General features: G+C 33.3%; 1 protein-coding gene and 1 pseudogene across 1 annotated transcript; both read right to left on the reverse strand.

The window, feature by feature from the left end:
• Nucleotides 1-1,761: 1,761 nt before the first annotated feature.
• On the reverse strand, nt 1,762-9,001 carry LOC120271573 (annotated as a pseudogene).
• A 14,379-nt stretch (nt 9,002-23,380) lies between these two features.
• On the reverse strand, nt 23,381-25,558 carry LOC120272697. Its single transcript, XM_039279568.1, has 5 exons — nt 25,511-25,558; nt 24,270-24,329; nt 24,075-24,137; nt 23,920-23,997; nt 23,381-23,829 (listed from the first exon to the last, which is right to left on the reverse strand). Exons 1-5 carry the CDS (start codon nt 25,526-25,528, stop codon nt 23,527-23,529), a joined length of 522 nt encoding a protein of 173 aa, XP_039135502.1. The 5' UTR covers nt 25,529-25,558; the 3' UTR covers nt 23,381-23,526.
• Nucleotides 25,559-27,799: the final 2,241 nt, after the last annotated feature.

Consider the following 27,799-nt stretch of genomic DNA (forward strand, 5'->3'; position numbering starts at 1 on the left):
AAATAAATAACTAATCATACGAGTTATTTTCAATATATATATAATTAAAAATCGGGGAATCCCCGCCGGGATCCCCATGGGGAGCCGGGCGGGGATCCTCGCGGGCCGGGGAATGCCTTCCCCACCCCCGCCCCGCTCTTCGAGGCGGGGAGGGGTTTTCCCTCGTTCCCCGCCCCGCGGGGGGTTATTTCGGGGAATCCCCACCCCGCTGGGGCGGATCCCTACGGGGAACGGGGATTTCCCGTTCCATTTACATCCCTAGGTGCGTGCTTGTTCTTTCTCCATTTCCTGTGTCTTTAATTACCACCCATCACCTTTTTTTATTTAAGAATTCATTCATGGCAAATTTATTTTTGATCAAATTTGAATTCTAACCAATTATCAAGTCCAAATTCAGCTTCAATAAACTTTATTAAGTTCTTGCTATTTGCTACAATTTTCTTCTGGTAAGTTAATTTTGTTTTTGTGTCCTCTGCAGTTATGTAAAATATTTGTAGTGAGGGTTTTCTGGTCGCCTCTCTTTGCGGTTGGAGATCTTTTTATTTTATTCTACTTAGTTTGCCAGAAAAGCCAAGACTATGGCTGTAAACTTGTAATGTATATATTGAAGGAAATGATGAAGTATACCCCCACAACCATCATTAGATAATGTGTACAAAAGGTGGAGTACTCCAAAATCTGATTTGTATCGTTGCGCTTTCTGTAGGAAAGAAAAGCACATCCTGGACGGGATAACAAAATTATCGCCTCATGCGCGGCAGTCCCCCACAACCATCATTAGATAATGTGTACAAAAGGTGGAGTACTCCAAAATCTTATTTGTATCGTTGCGCTTTCTGTAGGAAAGAAAAGCACATCCAGGACGGGATAACAAAATTATCGCCTCATGCGCGGCAGCCCTGCGTAACATATTTCAAAAATAAAAATAAAAATAAAAATTTGTTCCATTAGCGATAAACATTTGAGTTCATTAACTGCTAAATTTGATGATCGTTTGGTGCTTGATTTTTCATAAATAACATTATCTTTCATTTTATTTAATGCGTTTCATGTTAGTGACAATTTATTCATGCAGACAGTTCTTTTTTCTTTCCAGACTCTAACAACAGATCATTGCTTCAGATGCAGTAAGCAGTTTGTGTTCTAAAACAGTGGAAAAGTAGGGTGAAGATCTCACTACTCAGCAGGAAAATCATGGTGATTGCTGGTGCTTCCATTGGAAATCTCCTCACGACAGTTTTGGCTGGTTCTTGTTTCCTGTATGTTGGCTTTGTCCTCCTGCTCACGAAAGTCAAAACACTTTTGCAGGCCATGGTAAGCATGAAACGTTTCTTTATCATCATCATACACAGTCATTACTCAACTCAATTAAGATCAAAAACATATATATATATGAAAGGTTTTTATTTCATTACTTTTTTTTGAGTTGAATGACTGCTGTCATTCCCTGCCTTAAACAAAAAACCCATCACTTTACTTATTCTCATTCCAGTAGCACAACCATGCCAAAGTCATCTTCACATTGATCGAATACTGAAACTGTGTTGTCATCAATGTCTTTTTTACACCTTTAATAGAACTTCCAATTTATGTAAATCGCCAAAAAGTTTGTTAGGTTGCCACAGAGCTGCTCTTGATAGATCATTCCCATACAATGTTGTAAGGATGACACGATTCCTTCTTTGTACATTTCTCATCTTGATGGACCTGTTTTATGAGAACTGCAATCTGAGAAGCAAAACCAGGTTCTACACCACCTGATCCACCAACTCCACTAAACATGACACTATAATTATGCCTAGGGGCAAAGTTCCTGGCCCAGTGCTCAAATTGCCTGCCTCCTTGTCCATTCGAATATGTGATCAAAATTTCGGAATTTACACGGGCACTGATTTGTCTTCAGGATCATCTTCTCTGCTAGGTAATGAACTTCTCTGGAATATGGTGTTGTATTCATAGCTGGGAGTCGAGACAACAATGAGTACCTGAGGGCAGAACATACTCAGAACAGCATCACCAAACAAATGAGCCTGATGCTCTTCCATATGCTCAATTACTTGCATATCATACCACAGTTAGTCATAAGTTCATGCAGCGCAACCTCAGCTAGGGATGAAATCCCTTGTGCACAATAAATGTTTCTTACATATTGTTTATCTAGGAATATATAAAATATTCTATGATTGGCCACACATGTACCCCCAGCAGAGAGATCATTTCATGGGCTAAGTCAACAGGTATGGCGTACAAGAAAATTATCAGTAGTAATCCATCCTCGGAAGTCAGAATGTGACAACATGACAGAGGTGTGGGCTATAAGGGCACTAGATGAACAAAAAATATTTTTGTGTTTGATATAGTGGAAGCCTTCAGAAATAATTCATAAACCCTCCAAAACATACGTAGCCCCTGTTCTCTGCAGACAAATGATTACTTAAGTCTTGACTAATATCTACCACTGGTCTAAAGAAATCTGACAGTTGTAAATAACAATTTTAATCTTCATAAACTGCATTTGAGTAGAAATTAAATGAAGATTTTTAGTTTGTTATTCAGAAATTAGGTGAAGCAAATAGCTATATATCATGCCAATTCATCTATAATTATAGCATCAAGCAATATGTTAAAAAATCAGTCTCTTATAGAGACAATAATACCTCTAAACACGTACCAATGTCAAAATCATGCAGACGTGAGTCGAAATCAATGATAGAACCATCATAAAGGACTGCAGATTGGATCATTGAAGATTTCACACTCAGTTTTGAATGCAGAATCTGCAGCAAATGGTAGAAGTGTGATGATCAGAAGGCAGTGTTTAATAAAATAGGCAATCTACATATGACCACATGGTTGATAAATGAACTTGATTCTAAGAACATAGATAGAGTATCAGTAGAACAATAAATAAAACAATAGTATGAAGAGCATTACACTTGAATTGCAAACCTATGAACAAAAAAGGAAGTGAATGCTCAAATGGCTTACCTTCGCAGGAAGTGTAAGTCCTTTAAGTGAAATATCCACATCAACAATCTTTTCTAACGAAGTTGAATGCTCCAATAGAGAATCAAGAAGGCTACCAGATCCACATCCAAAATCAACCTTTGCATACCAAACCAATTGGAAATGTGAGCGCTCACATGAAAGGATCGAGGAAGAAAAGAGTACAAAAAATAAGAATAGAAATAAGTGCAGTGTGTACTAAGGAAGCAGCAGTGTGATTTTCATTAATCTGTTGCACTGCAAAATCAACACATTGTTTTGACGAAGGAGGGATGAACAGTGCTTTGCCCCAGTTTGTCCAATGTATCTATTGCTCTGCAATATTTTAACTGTGTACTCTAGGAAGCAATTGTCTGCAATAGAAAGATAAATGTCAATTAAGTGTGAAATTTTCTGGATAGATAAGTGAATTTGAAATTTTAAATAAAAATAACAAAAGGAAGATATCAAACATGTACCAAGTGACAACTGGAAAGAAGAATATCAGATTTAGCAGGTGCAGCCAATATCAAGTCCTTTGGAGGTAGTCCGGTAACTGCAGATTGATTGGTAGATAGCTGAGTTATGCATGCCTCAAGTGGGCTAATCACAGAGCCAGCCCCTATTTCAAACTCAAATTCATCATTGCTTTCAAAAATTTCTTCCAAATGTCCATTGTTTTTCACTAAAGCCACAACGTAACTTATACAGGTTATAGATCCCGGTGACAGGAAAACACAAGAATCTGCTCCTTCAGGATTAGAAAAAATAATTTTTGTTTCCTGTTCTCAGTCCAGTGCATTACAGAGAGATCTGGATGAGGTGCAGTTTCTGGAAGAGAAGTTAATATGTGCATCATAAAGAGAGAGGATTGACAAATTCCTTCAGAAAATGAACAGGGACAACATTAATCTGGTGAGCTTCTCCAAACAGACAAAGCTTTCCAATGGGCATGTTTTATTGTCTGAAATACTCATTGAACCACACTAGGAATTTCAAAGCAGCATTTTGGATAGAATCAACCTTTTTGCTAAAAGCATCCTCGACAGAACATGCAAGAATTGGATCTCCTCTCCTCGATAATATCTTCACTTCACATTGGAAACTGGTTGCCCTTTCCTCGTCTCTGTTACTGACATGATCCGCTTCAGTATTAGCCTTCTCAACTTCAACTTCTAACATTGATGGCTTCCAATTTTAGCAAGTCCTCAACAATTCTGAAAATTTTCCAGGAGAATCCAGAAATTTCACATTAAAAAGGGTCATACAAAGCCAGTGCTGTCTACAGAACATGCGGAGAAGGTCTCGTGGAGAAGGGCCCTTCCAGTTCATGTGAGAAGTATATCTGGTTGGGAGCCCTGCTATCAATACTGCCTCTCTGGACAACTTGTAATGGCCATCAGGAACCTTATTGAGAAGCAATCTACACAGATATCAATAAAGGGAAAAATCAAATAGAAATGATATTATAAATGGCCAAATAAATCTCGAACTTAGTAGGATCAATTATAGAAATGCTGAGATAGCATGAAGAAAGTTCATGAAGATGTGAAAGCTCAAGTTCATAGGAAGCTGAAGTACGTAGCCAACACAAAAGATCAAGCAGAATTTTTTTTTAAAACATAATTAGGTTATCTTGATAAACAGTGATTAGTGACTTTCACATGCCTTGTCACAAATCGCGTCAATGTCTGTTATATCAAAGTGTACTCGAATGTTCAAAATAATTATCATGACCTAATTATTACATCTTTGTTGGAAAAGTAAAATTAGGACTTTAAGCTTGGACAGGACAGTATATCCTATATCTTTAGATGAATTAATAGTGCTACTAAATCAATGCCAATAATTTCATGGCTCCTATTGGAGACTGAAGGAAATAAAAAAACTTGACAGTGAGAAAATTTGAATTAAAAACAGTAATAGATCAGGACAGAACTGTAATGGAACACAAAGATACATCTTCATAGAAGAGGTCTGAAGACTTCCATGTGTATCCAACATTTGTCAAGACTGCATCTCCATAAATTCTGTCCTGATAAGTAGGATGCTCTTTTATTGAGTATTTGGTTCAGAGTGCCACTTTTGTCTTCCACATCTGATAATAGATATGCCATTACTAGAAAGCAAGGCTATTGCGACAAATTTTTACCAACCGGTTATTTCCGTAGCTAATCGCAACAAGTTTGCGACAGTTTTGAGACGGTTCTCACATTTAAACTAATTAAGTATATTCATAGTATAAAAGTAACTGCTTAGCGACCAAATTTTGGTTGTTGTTTATGCACCAACTCTGCGACCACATCTCAATTGCAATTTTGGTTGCAATTTTTGTCACTGACAAAAGTTTAATGTGATTTTTGTCGCTAATATTGGTGTGAATGAGCATGAATTATGTGATATTTCAGTGACCCACGTTGGTCACTATTTCAATCTCAAATATGTGACCAAAATAAGTCGGTCACTAAAATAACAAATATTTTAATAAATTACAACCAATTTATGACCAAAATTTGCAACTGCCAACTTTGCGACAACACTACGGTCATTATTTTAGTCACAAATAGGCGACCAAAATTCAATGGTTGCTAAAGTAGAGAATGTTTAATAAATTGCAACCAATTTATGCCAAAAATTTGACACTATCATAGTTCGGTTGCCGTTGCTAAATTTTGGAGGGAATAGTTAGAGATTAAGCGCCAACTTTGCAACGACATTTCGGTTACTATTTCAGTCACAACTCTGCAACCGAAATTGGATAGTTGCTAACATAGCAAATGTTTTCAAAAATAAATTGCAATTGATTTATGACAAATATTTGTGACTATTATAATTCAGTCGCAGTTGTTGCTAAATTTTGGAGGGAATTGTGAGAGATTAAGCACCAACTCAATAACCACATTACTATCATTATTTCGGTGACAACTCAACGACCAAAATTGGGCGGTTGCTAAATTTACTAGTTCAGTTGCTAATTGGCGACTGAAGTTAGTTGGTCACTAAAGTATTGAATCAGCTACCAATAATCAGTAGCAATGTTAAATTTTTCGGTTGTCATTTAACCTAAGCTAAGTGCATGAACAACAATGTCCAAATTAAATTTTCTTTCTTTTTTTATACAATAGATCAATGCAATTTATCAATCTTAAGATCATCCCATCTAAATATGAAAGTCAGTACACGTGTGTCATCACACCAATAATTATTTTTATAGAATATATTGTTGGTATGATATCAGTTACTCTTGTTTCTATATTGTATAAAATAAAATAAATATGTTATGCCAATTTCACATAGAATAATAGTATGAAGTCAAATTCGCTATCATCGTTGGCTAGTGTGCTCTGGAATATATTTAATATATATATATATATATATATATATATTTTCTAATTTAAAAATAATAGAACAATAATAACTTTGTAATGTTATTTATGTATCTTTTATATTTTAAGCTTAACAATAACTCTTTAGTAACTTTAGTTTTATAACCTCATTAACTTTAAGATGGCTAATAATCTTAATTAATCAATATTTATCTACAATAACATTTTATCTTTTACTAATTCATTAATTAATATTTTAACTAAAAATTTGGGTTGGATTTATGTCATTAGAACAATTTTGAACTTTTGATATGATAAAGGGCTATCAAGAAAAGATAATAGTTTAATACAATAATTGTTTTAAAATTCACAACAATAACAATTAAAAGATCAATTTTGTTTGGTTTAAATATTTTAATAATTTTTAAAAAATTAATTATGAATTTATTTTAACATGAAATTTAATAGAAAACTTTAGTTATTAAAATTGTTTAATATACTATTAATATATGTATTACTTATCTAAATATTAATTTTTATAACAATATATAATAAATGATATAATTATAAAGCAACCTTAAAAACTAAAAAGTTAATCTTATTTTCCCTCCAATCCCTCTCTCTCTCTCTCTCTCTCTCTCTCTCTCTCTCTCGTTTGCTTTGCTTTGCTTTGCTTTTTCTTTTTTTTCCTCCCTCGGCCGGCGAGCCTTTCTCTGTTTTTTTTCATTTTCTTTTTTTTTTCCTCTCTCTGGCGGCGTCCTTTTCTCTTCCTTCTTTATTTTTATTTTTTTATCTCTCTTTTTTTATATTAACTTGGAGTTTTGACTACACATTGGGATACGGTTTTTTTAACCACCTGGAGCTTTGGAGTAGACATCAAGCAGTGGCGGTGCTAGGACTCGTCAGAGGGTGGGGCAAAAGTTGACAGAAAAAAAATTTCCAGCCGCCGAATAAACATTCCGACCGTTCAACAAAAACTTTGCATACAAACATGAAACATAAATACATAAAAAATATATCAAAAGTTAATTGATCCATTCAATAACAAGAAAGTCAAATTAATTCAAAAAAACTTCATTATTATACACAAGTACATGAATAACAACTAATTTTTCATAACCAATGGAGTACTCCAAGCACCGGAACCTTTGAGAGGTTTCAAATAGTTTTTGCGAGATGCCAACTTTTGAAACCGTTGCATAATTGTTTCTTCATCAATGCTAATGAATATTTTTTTTCTCAATGTAACACACCAAACAATCTGATAGTAGTTCATCTGCAAGTCGGTTGCGCAAATCGGTCTTTACAACATTCATTGCTGAAAAAATCTCTCAACAGTAGCTGTGGCAACTGGTAACACCAATGCTAGCTTAATGAGTCGATACACCAAAGGAAAACAAATATGATATTTATGCTTCACCATCTTTATTCCAAGAGCTCCAACATTAACAAGATTATAGAAATATGGATCCCCTCTTACAGCATCAATGTAGAGTTCAAGTTGGTAGTGAAGCTTAGCTAGCTCAGCAGTAGAGAAATCTTCAGAGTATAATTTAGCAAGATGGAGTATTTCATGATGATCAAAACGAGCAAAGTTGTTGGAAGGATCAAGACTCAATACACCCTTAAGCAAATTAGTGTTTGCCTCATTGAAACGATTGTTCAATTCTTCAGCAACCTCATCAATTACCTACCATAACATACATATTTATCAATTATAAGAAAATGAAAATAGAATGAAATACCATTGCAAAGATTTCCACACGGAAATGATGAATATAAGTCATTGGTTCTCCATCAACAAGTGTAATACGACGGCTTTCGATAATTTCCATTAACAAGTGTAATACTTTAATTTTATGCTTTAGACAGAATTTAGTGGTTTCTTTCAACAAATTTTCCCAACCATTTTCTCTATATGCATGTAACTTGCATTTCAATGCATCAACTATACGAACAACAGTGGCTATGTTTTGATCTTTGACTTGTAGAATCTTTGATAAAGGATCCGTCACTCCTAAAATATACAACATTAATTTTCCCAGAAATACAAACTCAAAAGAACCCATTTTATCCAACAAACCCCTAGCAGTGCCTCGATTTTTCCTTATCTCACCATTTTGTTGTATTGCAAAAAGCACATCTTCCAATGAATCCCACATATCAAATAGCCGGAGTAATGTTTTATAGTGAGAACCCCAACGAGTAGCACCTGGTCGAGCTAAGCTTATTTCTTGATTTTGACCCTGCCCTTTTGAAATCTCACCACTTTGTAGTTTTTGCACAACTTTATCATGGTGTGCTTGCTGAAGAGCATCATGCCTTTTGCATGAACTTCCAACCATATTCACAATCATAGAAACATAATCAAAGAATTGACTCACATCATGATTTTCCTCTGTAGCAGACACAACAACTAACTGGAGTTGGTGAGCAAAACAATGAATATAATGCGCATGCTTGTTTTCATTTAGAATGAGTGCTTTCAATCCATTGAGCTCGCCACGTATATTAGAAGCTCCATCATAACCTTGACCTCTAAGTCTTGACAGTGACAACCCATTTATAGCAAAGAATTCATCAACAGCATTCTTTAAACACTGTGCAGAAGTCTCGATTACATGAACCACTCCAACAAAGCGTTCAACAATTTCTCCTACACCATTCACAAATCTCAAAACCACAGCCATTTGCTCTTTCATAGAACTATCTCAGGCCTCATCAAGCAAAAGAGAAAAGAACTTGTCTCCGATCTTATTTAAAATGACTTTCCTAGTTTCCTTTCCACAAGCTTCAATTATATGCCTTTGAATGGTAGATGAAGTCAATTGATTGTTTTTAGGAGCATTTGATAGCATCACTTTGTTTGCTTCTTCATTATACTTACAAAACCAATTTAAAAGTTCAAGAAAATGGCCTCAGTGCATTGATTTTGGTGACTCATCGTGTCCTCGAAAAGCCAATCCTTCACCCAAAAGATATCGAGCTACTCTTACAACTGTTGTCAACCGAACACGATACTCATCATCATTAGCAACATTCCATGAAGAAAAAAAATCAATATTCTCCCTTTGGTTTTGGTATTGCTCAACCTTAATTCTTGCAAATGTGTGTGGGCTTTCCGGACCTATTTCATGAGCAATAAAATTTTGCATGCCATTTTTCCAATCACTATACCCAACTTCCATAAAAGCATTGCCGTCACCGTTATTGCTATTATTATTGCCTTTATTGGGAAACAAGTAGCAATATAAACAAAATGCTTTATCTTTGGAAACGTTATACTCTAGCCAAGCAAATCTTTTAAACCAATTAGGGAGAAACCTCCTTTTATTAGTTTGAGGAAATTGATGCCCAACTGGTTGACAAGGCCCTTTAGCTAAGTATCTCCTTCTCAATGTATCCCTCATCTCTAAGGGAAAGCTATCAATTGGATTTCTCAAGCCCGGATCACTAACTATATCATTATCGGAAACTTCTACCTCTACACGAGGTCTTTTTCCACTAGCTTGGTCAATAGGAGTTTTATTATTCGTTGTTGATGGTTCGGGAGTTGATGAAGGACTCGGGTTTATTGGCATGAATACTTTTTCATTTTTGTAATTCCTATTAATAACAATAACAATTTACAATCAATGCATTTAAATAAACAAATCAAAGATCATAAGCATGCAAACAGATGTAAAACCTCCAAGAATCTGATGGTGAAGTCAATTGACAAAATATTACATGAAAAACTAGAAGTCAAAAAATCAAAACAACATATATGGTGATGGAATTCTAAAAAAAAAAAATTAAACAAACATTTACCAATATGGCCAATCTTTCTATGTGCAAAGCCAAATCTTGATATCAAATCCAGGAGATGAGATTTTTCTGAAAAACAAACATAATGAGTCAATGCCAAATCTCTAAATGGTTGTCTTTCATTCTAATAATGCATGAGTACAAAATATAAAGAGACAAGTTACTACAATTACAAAGTGGTAATAGCCTAATAGGCTAATAGCTCATATGTGATATGACTGACCCTATGAGGCATTTCTACAAACATGTGATGTGCTATGCCAGCACCAGTTAGTGATGACTAATCCACATGGACCACATAACATAAATCCAATTAGTAATTAGCCTTATTTATAGCATAACTTCTTCCCATCAATAGATAGATATGGGTCCTAATAATTAATATAATGGGTACCTTCATTTTACCCTCCTCTTTGTTCTTTCCCTTCTTCTTGTTGAGCAACCATATTTTCAAACTCATCAAGATTAAGTTTGGGTTCCCTTGAAGGCTCATTCTCCACAACCCAAGAATCAATCTTGTCAATACACTCATAATCAATAGGATCTAGAGAATTGCTCTTGTTGAAGTTCCTACAATTAGAAAACAATTTGCCAAATTAACCAATAAGGTCTCAATGCAATTAAATAAATGAGAAACATAAAAATTAGTTACATACCTATTCTTCAAAAGAAGGTTGTAATATATATAGACAAGATCACTTAATCTTTCATGCTCCAACTTATTCCTCCATTTTGCGTGTATTCTCTCGAACACGCTCCAATTTCTTTCACAACCCAATGAAGAAGATGTTTGACTAAGAATTCTTATAGCCAACTTTTGTAAACTAGGAGCACTATGTGCAAAGAACCTCCACCATTTATCTAAATGAAAAAATAAAACAAATTTCATGTTATTGATGACAATGTAAAACTTAGTTAATATTTTTATTAATATACTATTATACCTGGCCTTGTATTTTTGCTAGAAGATTGGCTTAGAGCATTTCCAAAACTACTCAGCTGCTCTCGAAATGTAGAACATTCAGCTATCATTTTGCTATGGTTCGGTGCAATATGAGGGTTGCTAATTGTAGTAACCCATCCATGTCATCCATTGCTTGGCAAACAGAGTCTTTATCATATTAAAAGATTGGATTCAACCAAAATGCAGCAGCATGAATATCTTGACACAATTGACGCTTCCATCTTTCTTCCAAAATTGAGATATAAGTTTGATACAATCTCCTTACATATTTAAAAGTCTCCTTTATAGCTTTATTTGCTCTGATCATCCCCTAATAAACATAACCCAAAGAAGGCCTTTCATTAGAATCCACAATGTATAGCAATCGTACAAGTGGAAACACAATTTTAACAACTATTAAGCAATCATTTCAAAAATAATTATCTAAGACAATATTTTGAACTTCTTTTGCTTTCTTTGTCTTAGATCCACTCCAACCAAGAAAGTCTCTAGAAGTAATCATAGCTTGCAAATCACATTTATGATCATGAAAACTTTTCAAAGCAATAAAATTTGTGGCAAAATGAGTATTACTAGGTCGAAGAATCTCTGTCCAACATTTTATATTTCTTAACCAACCTAAAGTTCATTTGTGATTATACACAAAAATAGTAATAGAAAAGGCACGGTGCTCTAAATTCTCTATGTGTGGCATTATGGAAATATCCTTCAACATCAAATTTAAACAATGAGCTGCACAAGGTATCCGCATGATATTGGGATACTTCTCATTAAGGAATCTTCCTACAACTTTATAATTGGCTGCATTATCTGTGATCATATCAACATTTTGCCAACCAACATTCTCTATGATCTTGAAAACAAATTACAAAGAGTTTGAGCATCACAAATTAGGTCAGATGCATCAACAGATTTGATGAAAGATATTCCTTTCGGAGAATACACAAGAAAATTGATCAGAGATCTTTGTCGAATATCTTTCCAACCATCTCCCATTGTTGTGCATCCACAATCTTCCCAACTACTTCGATAAGTGTCAACAAGTAATTGCAATTATTTCTTTGACTCCTCCAACAAGTTGGTCGCAAAGCATGATAGGTAGGACCTTTGTATCCCAAACGAATACATGCTATAGCATTTATCTTGGTTGGAAGTAAAATGAATTTGAAGCATTCATTGGGATGTAAGCATCATAAAAAAAATTGGGCAATAGCTAAATCCACTTCATGCCATCTTTCTTTGCTTTGTAATGCTGCCTTAATGGTGGGTTGTGATCCAACTTTGCTACCACTAGCAAAATAAGATGTAACTCCTATTTTTTTTACTTTTTTCTTGATGAATTATTAGGCCCACTATCTTGAAGACTTTCATTATCTTGATCTTCCATATCACCTTCAAATGGATGCACACTAGGCCCAAATGGATTTATTGCTTCCCGTCCATTGACTATTTTTTGTGCTTGAAATTCCTTTAAATTTTCTTGAAATTTATGGCAAACATCTATGGGAACTTACTTACACGGCCTTATTTCACCCCTTTGGCTAGCAAGATGCATTTTCATCCTATGAATGCCTCCACCTTTCACTACTTTAGCACATAAATTATAGATGAACATTTTTTTTCCATCATTACTTCTTGATTCACTAATATAAGCCCATGCTGGATCAGATTTTGAATGAATAGATCTGGAAGACTGCTCAAATGAATTTTGACTTGATAGTGTTGAAGTTGATGATGGGATTGTGCTGCCATGAGTTTCTTCTATTCGCTTTAAGTAAAAACCAACATGCACAGAATTTAGTAAAAAAACATGTACAGAATTTAAGGAAAACAACATGCCCTTGCTTACACTTTTTAAGTAAAAGAAAAACAACACCACGTATCACTCTCCATTACATCCACAGAATTTAGACAAGATTCTTTTGGCTCATAGACATTGTACTATAACCATGGTTTTTGAGTGAAATTACTAAGTTTGGTGCACTATAAGTCTATAACCTAGTTTTTATTATGGGAATTTGTTCTAAAATAATTGTTTTTTTGCTGCGGTGAGTCTTGTTTTGATGACATTTATTGTGATTTTGTTGTAATAATGTATCTCAAAAAGTTGGTCTATAGGGAAGCAAGTTATTATTTAGGCAATGTTCAAATAACATATGTGTTTTGGTTATTGTCATCTATCCTTTATACACTTGATTCTATATGTTTCTGGCAAGATTATATGTGTCTAGTTATTTGAAGATATTCTACCAAGTAACTAATAATTAGAACTATGTGAATAAATTATAAAGTTTGGCTAGGTCCTTAGATTTCTAAGCCAGTTCGCTGCCATCATTTGTTTTTAGATATTTATACAACAAGTGACAAACATGATGATCCCAATCTCATCCAAAATTCACATCATGACATGCTCACATCACTTATTGTATTATAAATGCTAAGTTGTAAACGCAAAGCTACTTTTCTAGGTGTATGCTTATAATAACCAGCCAATTTTTTTTAAAAAAAATTAACCTTGATGCATGTGTTCAATGAAGTTGAATACCTTAAAGTTACAAAGAGATATATAAGCACAAGAAGTAGATCATCAACAAATCATCATATCTACAAGCAAAAGAAGCAAAACAAGCCAAAATTGATTGCAAAACCAAAGAAATGGAAGGTTTACGCGGATGAGAAGCGATCAATACCTGAGAAACAACTCGAAGATGAGGAAGAAAGAGAATAAGAGATCGAAGTGGCTTCGGTTCGCAAGGCTGGCAAAGGATGCTCAACTTTCACTTTCAGCGTTTTAGTCTTTCACTCTTTCTCAGCTTTTTCCTTTTTGCTCTGGAATCTTGGAAATCGGTTTACTTTACTCAATGATTTAAAATAAATCAAATAATTAAATAATTTAAATTACCAATCAACCATCCCGTCTGGTCACATCAGGTTTTTAAATCATTGGTATATGATATATGATAAATAAGATAAATTTGTCAGCAAATTAACTTTTTATTATATTTTAAATTTAAAAAAACTATTTTAAAAATATTAATATAATAAAAGTAAATCATATTTACCTTTGTTAATTTTATAATTTGATAAATAATATTTCAATAATTTAATTTATCATATAAAAGATATTCTTCTTATATTTTATGAATAGTAAGATAATTTAATTTAATATACAGTATTATAAAAATTATATTATTTTATTACTTTATTTATGTTTTTGAGGGAAAATTTTTAATGAGAGCTTAACATATGGCAATCTTCTTTTCTACACTAATATATATGTGGGCTCTTTTTTTTTTTACCCGGCCTTTAATTAGAATTGACCGGTTAAAAATCATGGCTCACAAATTAAATTTTAATTATTTACGTATTCTAGATGATTGTAGGTTCATGACTTCTATTAGGGGCAAACTCCTAACATTAATTACACCAGACAATATTGTGAGAACTTCCGATTAAGAAATAAATGTGTATGAGATATGGCTGAGCAAACATAAAAGGACTCTTTTAGCTCGGTAACTGTAGCCTTCTTCGATTTTTTTATGTGTGTGTTGTATCTTGACACATTGCATAACTCTCAAGCTGTGGCCACTCTGCATTTTATGAGTTGCCTACTTGGTCATCTTTGTTTCTTTCATCATTGAAGACTTTGGCACTTTGTGCTCATGAAATCTCCAGTTCTCTGATTTGTGAAACTCGATCTTTATGTCTTTGACTTCTTTCTGTCTTAAGGCTTCAAAGTTACATTCATCATTTATATGAGATATTTACGTCTTAACTCTTCAATGCTTTTGAGCCTTGACCATCAAATCTTCAAGTCACCAACATAATTAGGTCGTTAACTTGACAATTTTGACTTACTTTTAGAATGAATCTGATCAAGATGTAATTGAGAACTTTATTTCCATTAACTAAGTTATCAAATGAGCTCTCCAATTCATCCTTACAAATGAAACCTCGCAATGGGTTTCAAGAAAATTTTTGTTAAGACATTTTTTTTAACTCTGATGAGTGTCAATAGACCTCAAAGTTAATTAAAAGAGAATTTTTCATAAAATTTATATTTTACTTTTCATTTCACTCCAATAAGTGTCAAAAGACATCAAAGTGAGTTCAAAGAGAAATTTTTCATTTCACACTAATGAGTGTCAAAAGACATCAAAGTGAATTCAAAGAGAAACTTTCATAAGATTTTTTATTTACTCTTCTCTTCACTCTAATGAGTGTCAACCAACCTCAAAAAGAATTCAAAGATAGATTTTCATAAATTTTTTTTCTTACTCTTTCTTTCACTCCAATGAGTGTCAAAAGATCTCAAACTGAGCTCAAAGAGATATTTTCATAAGATTTCTTCATTTGCTCTTCTTTTCACTCCAATGAGAATCAAATGACCTCAAAGTAAGTTTAAAAAAAAAATTTTGAAAAACTTTTATAGAATTTTCTCTCTACCCTCTCCCCCTCCAAAAGTATGAAGACCCTAAGATGGGTTTTGGAGAAATTTTATAGAATTTTCTCTCCACCCCCAAGAGTGTCAAAACCTCAATGTGGGATTTGGAAAAATTTTATAGAATTTTCCCCTCTACCCCCAAGAGTGTTAAGACCTCAAGGTGGATTTTGGAGAAAATTTTATAAAATTTTTCTTTTCTACCCCCAAAAGTGTCAAGACCTCAAGATGGGCTTTTTGAGAAATTTTATAAATTTTTCTCTCTGTCCCCCAATAGTGTCAAGACCTCAAGGTCGGTTTTGGAGAAATTCTATAATTTTTTCCCTCTACCCCAAGAGTGTCAAAACCTCAAGGTGGGTTTTGGAGAAATTTTATAAATTTTTCTCCCTCTACCCCCAAGAGTGTCAAAACCTCAAGGTCGGTTTTGGAGAAAATTTTATAAATTTTTTCTCTCTACCCCCAAGAGTGTCAAGACCTAGGGTTGTAAACAAGCCGAGCCGAGCCGAGCCGAGCTTATTTTGAGTTTCATTAATGAGGCTTGGGCTTGGCTTGTTAGATCGTTTAAGCTTGATAAATTTTTAAATTTTAATTTTTTTATATTAAATAAAATATCATTGGGACTTGTTTAATGCAGGCTCGGCTCGGCTCGAGCTTGAGCTCGGGAATCATTTAAGGCTCGGCCCAATTTGAGCTCGGGAATCATTTAAAACTCGGCTCGAGTTCAAACTTGTCAAAAGCCTCATTAAACAATAATAACAAAATGAATATGGGTTACAATCATCAAGCTATCTATGCTCAATTGCTCAATTTTCAAATTTTCTTGTGAAACACTAAAACAATCAAGTCTAAATTTAGAAAAATAAAAAACCATCACATAAAGATTCAAGTCATACATAGCATAATTAGACATCAAAATAAACCATGTTCAAAATCAAACATCAATGAAGTCTTGGCATAATTCAAAATCAACATAATTAAGTCTACAATTGTTCATATAAGAAGAGCTTCATTTTGGTGATAAATTCGTTGCTTCCATGGCTTGAAAATTCCTACAAAACAATAAACATAACACATATTTTACTTTTGTTAATACTTAACATAGCATAGGTACAAAATAGAACTACAAATTTAATTACCAAATTCAACTCAATACCTCCATTAAAGCATTTGAAAATGGAAACATCATTCATGGTAACAAGATTTCTTTGACCTCATCCATCACCTAAACAAAAAGAAAAAAATATATTATATTTTCAATTTAAGTATAAAATATCAAACAATGAATACATCCATAAATAAATTTAATAAAGATAGAAAAAGATAAAAATTACATTTGCTTTTCTTTTAATACAATAAAAGCTTCGAAACCAATGTTCCCCACAAAGTAGTGTTTCCACGGTATTGGTAGCTAAAGATGCACAATGCGGCACATTACTCTACCACCGGCACTAAAAGCGGACTCGGAAGCCACCGTGGAAATAGGAATAGACATGAAATCACGTGCCATTTTTATAAAGTTTCGAAACTTCAAAGTATTTGAATTCCACCACTCTATTGCATTAAATTGTGATATGCTTCATTTGGAGAACAAATATATACTCCCTCTTCTAAGTACACATCCAATTCACATTTGATGAAGCATGATGTGGCTCTGATATATCTGAAATTACACAATTAAATGTGTGTTAAAACCATCAATTTGTTCAATCTCCAGAGAATAAACTCAAACTCAAATAAGAGCACTTCTAAAGCAATGAGATTCTCTAGAACATTGCTTGAAAGGAGTGAACTCCATTCACACAATCAGTACTACTACCACTACAATTTGAGCTTTCAACCAAAACAATTTAAGTATTAAAAAATATAATCTTGAAAAGAGAGCACAAATTAAGAAAAGAAAAGAAAGAGCATTAATGTAGAAGCGAGATCACCTTTCTAGGGCGATGATCACTGTACTCGACGTCGCCAACGTAGCGGAACTGGAGCGCTCTTCAGCAGCCTCCACGGAGTTCGAAGAGAGAATGGGGAAAAACAGGAAAAGAAGAAATGCGGTTCATTTTATTAATTTTTAGGGTTTCACCTTTTAACCCCTCAAAAATTAAAAATTGCTTCTACTTTTTTTCTATCCAAACTTACTTAAAAGCCCTTGCTCAATGAATAAATTATATTTAAAAAGTAGAAATTTAAAATTTTTAATAATTAAAAATTCATTAATTCATGGTTTCACTACATCAGTGATCTCGTTTAAGTAGAGTTTTAAGAAATTCTTCATAAATTATAAAATTAATTAAAATCATTTTTTTATTTATACTATCTTGCATCATTTCAAAAAGTCTAGTGGAAAATAAAACTAGTTTATAGTTTTTATAATATTATTATCCTATGTATGCTAGATAATAATACTATAAATAATTCTATTCATAAATTTTTATAAATAAACATGTAAATGTATATGATACATTGATACTATAAATAAATCTCTTAATGATTTTTATAATTCACTACAACAAAAAACACTTATTGCGACATTTTTAAAGTAACATTTTTTGGCAAATATCACTGAAAACCTATTAAAATGACTTTTAAGCGATAATTGTAATAAATGTTGGTATGTTTTTATTTATTCCTACATTTATAATGACATTTCTTCTTATAGTCACAAAAGGTTTTATTTTGCGATATTTTTTTAAGATTTTAGGGACATTAAAAGAAATGCCAATACAATATTATTTGTTAAGACGTTTGTTATGACCTATGTAACAAATGTCATAGTCCAATATGACTTTAATTACATTAATTTATTAGGATATATTTGAAAGCACCCTTTTAAGTTCGGATATGTATATATCTATATTCAAAAAATATGAACGATAATTTAAAATTGAAAAAAGTAGTATTTAAGGGAAAATAAAAGCATCAATATTTTAATTTTCAAGAGTGCCAAAAATTAATCTATATATAAGACAAGAAAACCCCCTAATAGTGCAAAAGAACAAAAATAAAGTTCTTGTTAGGAGATAAAGTAAGTATCTCGATTTTTCTTTATTTCATAACATTTTTTTTAGCATTGTTTTTCTTGTAGTATTATTTAAATATTTAACTTGTTATTCATTTTGGTAAATGATTGATTGTTGATTAATTTTTTTATTAGTTTTTGTTATGAAAACAAGTATGAGAATTTAATTAATCTAATTCTAGGGTTTGTGAATATTTTTTTAAAAAAAAGAAGAAAATTGAATTTAATTGGGTTGATATCTCCAAAACATGCCCTTTTTGTTGAAAATTAAAATATGTTTTGGTTTTTCTCATTGCCGATAATGATGATGGGGTGGTCATGACATGGATGCAAAGCTTCAATCCTTAAAATTTCCATTTATTTTTTTTTATTTAATTCTAGTTTTGTTCAAGTTTTTACAATTTGTCCCCCCCCCCCTCCTTTTTTTTAAAATTTTTAATAGGGTTCTTACTGTACTTAAGGGGACACACATATAGTTTTGGTGAAGTTTTGCAATTTGCCCCTTAAATAATTTTTATTTCTTATAGTGTTTTTGTTATAATTACTGCTCACACATAGCTTTGTTGAAGTTTTATATTCCATCCTTTTTATTCCAAGTTGAATTATTTAAAGGTTCTTATTATGGTTATGACACACACACACACACATAAACTGAGACAAATTATATATTCTCCTTCAATATAAAAATAGCTTATTTATATATATATATATTTTTTTCATGCAAATTATATATACTCCGCATGGTTTTATTTTTTTTTATTTTTTTTATTTGTATTTCAAATTTGTATCATTGATTCTAATATATCATATATGTTTACATTTAATTTAACTTTTATTGTTATATTACCTTTATTTTATTAAATGTAGAAGTTTTTTTGTAGGCGGGAGATACTACAAGTAGTCCTCATTCTCAATTACCCACTCAATTTCATTTTACCGATAATGATCCGGTACAATTTTTATAATATCAACTTATTATATTTTTAAATTATTAAAATTATAAATTATATTTATCTCTTTTTCTTTATTAATTGATTTAGATAGACACTAATGTATTTGTATATTTTATTTTGCAGATAAGAGATCACTATGATAAATTTAAAGCCAATTCTACGGATTGAAAACTTAGCTTTATTATAATATTTGAAAGTTATTTTTAAAAGATTTGTATATCATTTTGACATTGTTTAAATTATTTTTAAATTTTTAAAATTATAAATTGTATTATTTATTTATCTCTTTTTTTTATTAATTGATTTAGATAGTATATTATTTTGCAGATAAGAGATCATCATGACAAATTTAACGAATTGAAAGCCTTAGCTTTATGATAATGTTTGAAAGTTATTTTTTAAATATTTGTAGATAATGTTGACATTATTTTAATTAGTGTTTTAGAGCTACGTTGGATTTTTAAATTTTTGATGAATAATTTTTATTAATATTTTGTTAAATTATGCAAATTAATTTTATAGAAATTAAATTATATCTCATATTTTATTTAATTAAATCATATATAAATATTGTTTAAATTAATATTGTGAAAAATTATACAATATTCTTCTACCAATATTTATAAATAACATTTAATTTTAAAATTAGATAAGATAAATAACTTTTACTAATATTTACAAATATCGACTTAAATTGGTATTCATATATAATTGCTATTTATTAAACCAATGTTTACCAAAAGTCGATATAAGTAATTTAAGAGACATTTATCAAATGTTATTATATAACCTCTATAACAACAATTATAAATGTTGCAATATTTCAAAATTGATGTGATAAAAACTTGTGGCGACATCTACAAATGTTGTAAAAAATAAAAAAAAGTGTTGCTTAAGCCATATACAAATTTTGGAATAAAATCTATATTGAGACTATTTACAAATGTTGGGAAAATATCACAATAAATGTTGGAATATATAGGTACCGAAGTTTCTTGGACATGTCACAACAAAGTATACCGACTGTGGCAATTGTGACATATAATCTATATTTATTATAAAAGTCGGTATAGAGTTATTCCAATAATTTTTTGCTATTTTATGACATATGTCAAACATCACAAAAATCCTACTTTGTTGTAGTGATTGTGCTATTAACGAGATGATAAACAAGTCCTTTATCGATTCTTATAAATAAGTTTTAATTGATACATTATACAAGTTCTTTAACAATTCATATAAACGAGCTTTTTAACGATTAACATAAACAGGCTTTTAACGATTCATATAAATTAGCATATAAACGAGCTTTTAACAATTTATATAAACGCGCTTTTAATGATTCATATAAATGAGCTCTGCTCACGAGCCTTAACGAGACGAGCTTGATGGTGTTTAGGCTCGGCTTGTTTATTTTATGAGCTTAATAATCGGGCTTGAAAATTGCTCATTTGAACTTAACGAATGAGCCCAGCCGAGCCCATAATGAGCCGAGCCTTCGAGCTTTTAACGAATGTATTGGCTCGTTTACATCCCTATCAAGATCTCAAGGTGGGTTTAGAGAAATTTTATAAATTTTTCTCTTTACCCCCAAGAGTGTCAAAGATCCTCAAGATAGGTTTCAAGGAAATGCTCACAAAATTTTTCTAAGAGAGGTCATGCAAAAATTACAAAAATACCCCCCACACCATAAACTCATCCTTCATTCATTTTTTTTTACTCTCAAACGAAAAATTCAAATGGAGGTCCTACAAAAATTACAAAAAGTACCCTCGCCGATAAACACATCATCATTTTTCATCAATTTTTTTTAACTAATTAAGTGGTGAGTCCAGTGATGAGGCCCTTTGAACTTGGTAGTGATGAGCCATCTGAACTAAATGAACCCGATGCACATGCTACTCATTGAATTAGAAAAGAATTAAATGACATTTTCAACTCATGAGTTGCCAATCAACTTTTGCACCCTTGTTTAACTTATAAGCCAACTAGTCCAACCCTTGCTTCCTATGGCATCTTCATATATTTTTAACGGAAGCTGTCACACCCATAACATTTTAGCCAGCCTAAGTCCTTTGCACCATGCTCATAGCCTTGCCGGATTTGCAAATGACCAAGCAACAAAAGGGCTAGCCATAGTCAAAGATGAAGAGTTTCTCCCACTTCATCACCAACACCATCTTATGGCTATTTTTTTTTAACTCACCCTTACCAAGCCTTAGACTCTTCATTTGATGGTAAGCACAAGTTGCTGTTTCCTAAACTCCTTCAGCTAACCAAACATTAGATCTTGAAAACTTGCTCACATAAAAAAACAAGGGTTTAAATCCCCTCAAATCTCCTACAAAAAACCAAGTTTAAAGTTATCTTAACATCTCATGAAACCATTGGCCCAAAACTAATGGCACTAACCATTGGCCCAAAACCAATTGCCCAAAACCAATGGCCCAACTACCAAACCATGGCTTCTCTTCTCCTATAAATAGAGAAGATGAGGCTCCCATTCAACACAACCAAAGTGAGAGTTAGAGTAAGGAAAAATTAGAGAGATAGAGAAAGAAGAAGAGTGAGAAAGTGTGAAAAAAATATTTTGAGAGTTAGTCTATTCTCCTAGTGTAAGAGAGAGTACTAGTTTTCTCCTTATTATTAGAGAGACTTTGTAACTCCTGAAAATTTTTTTCACTTAGTAAATTCTTCTATCCTTGCTCGTGATTTTTACCCTAATTATTTAGGAGGTTTTCACGTAATATCTTTGTGTCCTTTATTTTTCAGTATTATTTTATTCATTTAGCTGTGGTATTGCTATATTCGGTCCTATATTCTACCAAGTTTTAACTCCACTTAAACCAAATGAAACTAAGCTTGGAGTTCGGGATAAAATCTTGAGTGGGTACCATATAATTGTCTTGTATCAAAATGAGTATTCAACTCTGATTTGTATCTTTTCGGATACCAGACATTGATTTGTTATCTTCGAGAGGATACCCAGGAATTCCGGCATTGTGTTGTTGATATGGCCACCGGAAACGACATGTCAGCATTGAGCTGGCACTAGAGGGCCTTATGTGGGCACATCACACTTGAGGTGGATGCCATGTCAACCCTACTTAGCCACATCACCGGCCACATCAGCGACAACACAACATAACCCTTCTTTCTTCATCCTGAGAGTGAGAAAGAGAGAGTGAGCGAGACGAAGTGAGAAGGAGACCTGAACTTCTCTGCACCACTTCACGTCGGCGTCCTTGATCTTTAGATCTTCATCCCGAGAGAGAGAGAGAGAGAGAGAGAGAGAGAGAGAGAGAGAGACGCTTGGGCTTCCCCTTTCTGAACCTCCTTCATCTTCTTACCAGCGGAGAGTAACTAAAAAGCAGACTTAACCAATGGTTTTGAGCAAGAGAACTTGCCTTTTCATGGCAAGGGCTTGGAGGCCTCTCTGTTTTGTTTTGCTACGGCATGTAATTTGTAATTTTCTATTATGAAATTTGCTAACTTGGAACATTCATCTTAATGTCTCCAAATTTCTTTGTTTCTGATTTTGATTTTGGAGTTTCTGAGTTGGACTCTGTTTTACCTTTGAGTCATGTATAGCAATCTCCTGTTTCGTTATGTTGTGGTTGAACATGTAAAAATATTTGTGAAATGAAATCTTTATCAAAATCCTGTATAAATACAATTCTCACAAAGGTCATGCATATTTTAAGTTTTACACAATTTTCATTATAAAAATCTACACACAATGCACTCATTGAATTATAAGAACAAATATAAGAACAATCTCAAAACTTAACAAGAACCTGCAAAAGTGGTTTAGATTATCATGTCATTCGACATAAGAACATCCTACAAAGTTGCAAATTTACTTAAAATATCTCTAACATCTCAACATTTTTCTCAAAAAATTGCATACATCATCCAAAAAAAAAAAACACAAAATACAAAATGCTTCACCAGTCTTCTTAAGCATTCCTCCCATTTTTTGTAACAACAGAACCATTAGCAACACCACTAAGTCCCGGTGGAACCCATACTTTTCATTTCTTTGTTGTAGCTCCATCTTTTTTGCTATCTCCAACATCCATGTCCTTTACTTCGGGCCTCAATACAGAATTTCTTGAGACCCCAAGGGACTTCTTTGATGGAGTTTTCTTCTTTACAGGACATAGTTCCTGTGGAAGCTCATTGAGGGTAGTTCTAGTTGTGACTGAGGGTTCTTCAATATCAGTTCTGCACTTGATGTGGTTTTTTCCTCCCAATGTGCTCATTTTTTTCCTGCCCACCCTAGCTTCATTTTTGTCTGGGGGTTTATGAAGTTTTTGATCAAGAATATTGATTACCTAAAATATTAGAAACAAAACAAAACAAAACAAAAGTTAACCTTGATAATTGGTTATGAATGTGTTCAATATGGATTTTATTAATCAAACCTGTGATATGGGTTCTAAGGTAGGAAGCTCAAGCATTGAATTTCCCTCTTTGTTGTTGGCTTCGCCTAGAATATTAGCCTAATCATGCATAGAAAAACCCAACTTAGCAAAAACAAGCAATAAGGCAAATTGGAATCTATAAAGCATTAACATACTTGTGTAGAATCATTATCAATAATAGGAGGATCAAATGCTTGCAATGAGGTATTGCCATCACCCTGCCCAACATAAGACATGAATATGCCACATTGCTTAGGTCATAGTATAAGGTAAATTTGATGTTGTACTATAACTACTCTTTAAACAAAAGGAAAAAAAAGGGATTAAGTTAAATATGATGTTGTACTCACATTATTAGCTTGGCCATTGGGCTTGTCTTTTGGTTGTCCTGTGCCATGTTGTTCCTTTCCCTGTTATAGATGTAATTTAAGACTTCAATGCACTAGCAAAAACAAAATTCAGAAACAGAGAATTCCATCAAGATCTCAGAGTTATTCATATTGTTCAATACCTTGGCTCCATGATATCTTTTATTATGCCCTTGAACACCACAGACACTGCATTTAACCTTAAGTCCTTTCCTACTGACTCTTCCATTAGTAAATCCAATTTCTTTTTCTTTCTCACCTGCTGGCTCTTTCCTTCTTAGTAAGGGTTTCTTACCTCTCTTCTTGTGCAATATCTCAGGAGGTATCATGGGGCCTTGGTCACTCTTTGGCCAGCAATCCCTATCTTGTGTTGGGTTTAGAATGTTGTTGTATGTTGCCAAAAAACTGCTCACACTGTAACAATCATCTATGGCTTCTTCAGGGTGGTTGTTGTTATAATACAAGGCTGAAACACTGTGGCAACATGGCATGGCACTCCACTCAACTGCCACTTTCTACAGGTACAAGTTTTTTCCCTAGTGTCAACTACAAACTGCCCATCATTGCCAAGAACTTGGTATTTGTCTCCGCCTGACCATGTAGTCTGATAGGACCAACTCAACTCTTTTGCCTTCTCTAATTTTTTTTATAATTCTTGGGCAATGCTTTGTTGGACAACCATGCATGGCATCTCTTCTTTTTTGAATCCTCACCATTAATTTTTGTCCTCGATCATCTCATTCATAGTGATTATTCCCTTCGCTCTAGCTTCAAGTATTTGGGTCATTGAAGCACTCACAAAGGTTATCGAGGAGCATATCACATTTAAACTGGGTTTGGAAGTGATCCCTATTCCAATGATGTGGGTATATCTTTCTCATAAAGTCATAGGCTTCTATGGACATCACTTTTAGGGTTTCCATTTCTTTCTCATATGCGGGGAGGTAACTGGCTTGTGCACACCTCCACAGCTGGTTCTTAAGTGCTTGTCCCCGAAAATTTTTTCTAAAGTTGGTGTGAATATGACTAACACAATACCTATGTTCACTGTTTGGGAACAAATGTTGTAGGGCAGGTATCAAGCCCTATAGTCAATAATACCAAATGAAAAGAAGGAAAAGAAAGCAAAAACAAATCAGATTTTTTTAATACTAACATGGAAACATCTCCACAACAAGCAAAACATGTAATGAATTAACTCAAGATAAGATATGAGAGCTTACTTTCTGCCTATCACTCATAAAGGCCCAGTGGTAGCTATTATTTATCCCCAAATCAATAGCCGATGAGCTCTAAAAACACTTCCAGTTATTATAGTTCTCTTTATTGACCACCGCCCATGCTATGGGATAGATGCAATCATTTGCATCTATCCCAACAGCTGCAAGTAGTTGCCCTCCATACATACCCTTCAAGAAGCATCCATCTAGGGAAATTATGTGCCTACAACCTGCTAGGAACCCAACTTTGAGAGGGGTTAGGCGCATATACATTGACTCAAAAGTACCTTCATTGCAGTCCCGAACATAATTGTGGAAGCAGGATGTGTTCTCAGCACTCAAGCCTATAATCATATAACCTCGCTCATCCGACATTGCTCATCACCATCAATTAGCCCGCTACATAACACAAAACACACAGTGGAAAAACATAAGTGCAGCTTTTATAAACTATATTTATGGATGCAAGTTGAAGTAAAATGGAAGACTTACTTGTTTGCAATACATTTAGCCCTCCAAGCCTTCAATCTACTTATATCAGCCCTTTGATTACTCTTTTTTACAGACTTGAATTATCCCAAAGAGTGTTCCATGCAGGATCAGCCCAAAATTGGTCCAGATACTTGTGAGCAATCCATTGTTCACTCACATGCCTGATGTTGTGGTCTCTGGTGCACTCATGCTTTAGATTTCCGCTTTTAATCTGGATTGTATTCTTATCTGTTACCATTGGTGAAGCCCATAAGTAGAAAGGACAACCTTTCTTGCAGAATGCCTTACATCTTTTCCTATTATTGGGCCTAAAAATTCATGACACACACAGTAATAATGCCATAATTTCTTCGCCTCTCTAAATTGCTTGAAATTATTAAACTTCATCCCAATCTTGAAATGAGGGTCCTTCATGTCAAACTCCTCATTGAATTCAACGTACTTAGGCTTTCTTGGCTCTAGGTTTTCGTCATCTGTTGATGAGTTGGATTGTAGCTCATCAGATGCATCATAGTCTGACTGCACATTATCTTCATCATCACTGCCTACTTCTTTGATTTTCTTCTTTGCATCTATATTTGGCCTATATTGTACCACACTGTCTATAATTTCCTCTTCCTCCCCACTATCAAAGTTGTACTCTGAGTCATGAAGATCGCTTCCTTCTTCTTCTTCTTCTTCTTCATTTCTTTCCCTACCTTTCCCAAGTAACACAGCTTGCTCATCATCATCATCATCTTCTTCAACATTTTTATCTTCTAATTGCTCTTCACTGACAACATCCTGTGTTGTGCCATATATCGTTTCACTTCTAACTCCAAGTTTGACACTGCCATCTACCTTAGCATACACACTTATCACCCTAGTGTCGCCAACACCCAAAGCCATATCCAAAGCATCTTGATCATTTTTTATTTCTCTCAAACCATTAGTCTCACCATCAAGATGCAACCTCCAAAAAGTACAACCTTCCACAGGAATTTTCATTTCTTTAGCCATGCTTATGATCTCCAATTTGGATATTTTATCTGCACAACAATCATCGATAAATCCACCTAATCTTAGGCCCTCCCACTTGTGCACATCATCAGTTGTGTAATACATCTTTATTGAAAAATACTCACACCCGAATGCTGAAATGAGATTATGAAGATCTAAATTAGTTATTGCACATATATATATATATATATATATCATATCATCTTAAAAAAAAATACCTACTTACATAAAAAGAAGAAAAATATGGTAAATCCTTTTCCAATACATATACTAAACACCAGGCTTTAAATTAGTGAAATGATTGAGAAATCCAGCAGGCTGTTTTGCAACAATGAGATGATTTGGAACAACATAGTATGTATTCTTAATGGTGATTATAATTTTATATTGAAATTTACACTAAAATGCTTGCAAAATTAAAATAGTACACTAAAACACACTAGTACATGTATGTGTCAATTTCAAAAGAAAACGGTACCTCTACCAGCACAATACTAAAACCTTGCATCAAATAACCTTTATTAACCAAAGTATAAGATACAATACAAAGACCAATAATGCATAATTAAACCAACACAAAAAGTTGAACAAATAAGATGAAACATAATGAAAAAATTTAACCAACCCAATCCATCAATTAAACATTTAAACTTTGCACAAGTAGGGCACAACCTTAATTAGAATAATCCAAGAAGTGGAATGAGGAAATTTGGCAAACTGACAAACCTAAATCAAAAGAATTTGTCCAACTTGATGAAGTTATTTTTTTAAAAAAAAGAAAACCTTGACTGAGATCTTTCC

Source organism: Dioscorea cayenensis, chromosome 11, assembly GCF_009730915.1.
Source record: "Dioscorea cayenensis subsp. rotundata cultivar TDr96_F1 chromosome 11, TDr96_F1_v2_PseudoChromosome.rev07_lg8_w22 25.fasta, whole genome shotgun sequence".
NCBI classification, from domain to species: Eukaryota; Viridiplantae; Streptophyta; class Magnoliopsida; order Dioscoreales; family Dioscoreaceae; genus Dioscorea; species Dioscorea cayenensis.

Coding starts and splice junctions, on each gene's coding strand:
- LOC120272697 (XM_039279568.1), bottom strand. Junction 24,138..24,269: donor CCAATGGCCAAGCTAATAAT/GTGAGTACAACA, acceptor TATGTTGGGCAG/GGTGATGGCAATACCTCATT. Junction 23,998..24,074: donor TTGATAATGATTCTACACAA/GTATGTTAATGC, acceptor ATGCATGATTAG/GCTAATATTCTAGGCGAAGC.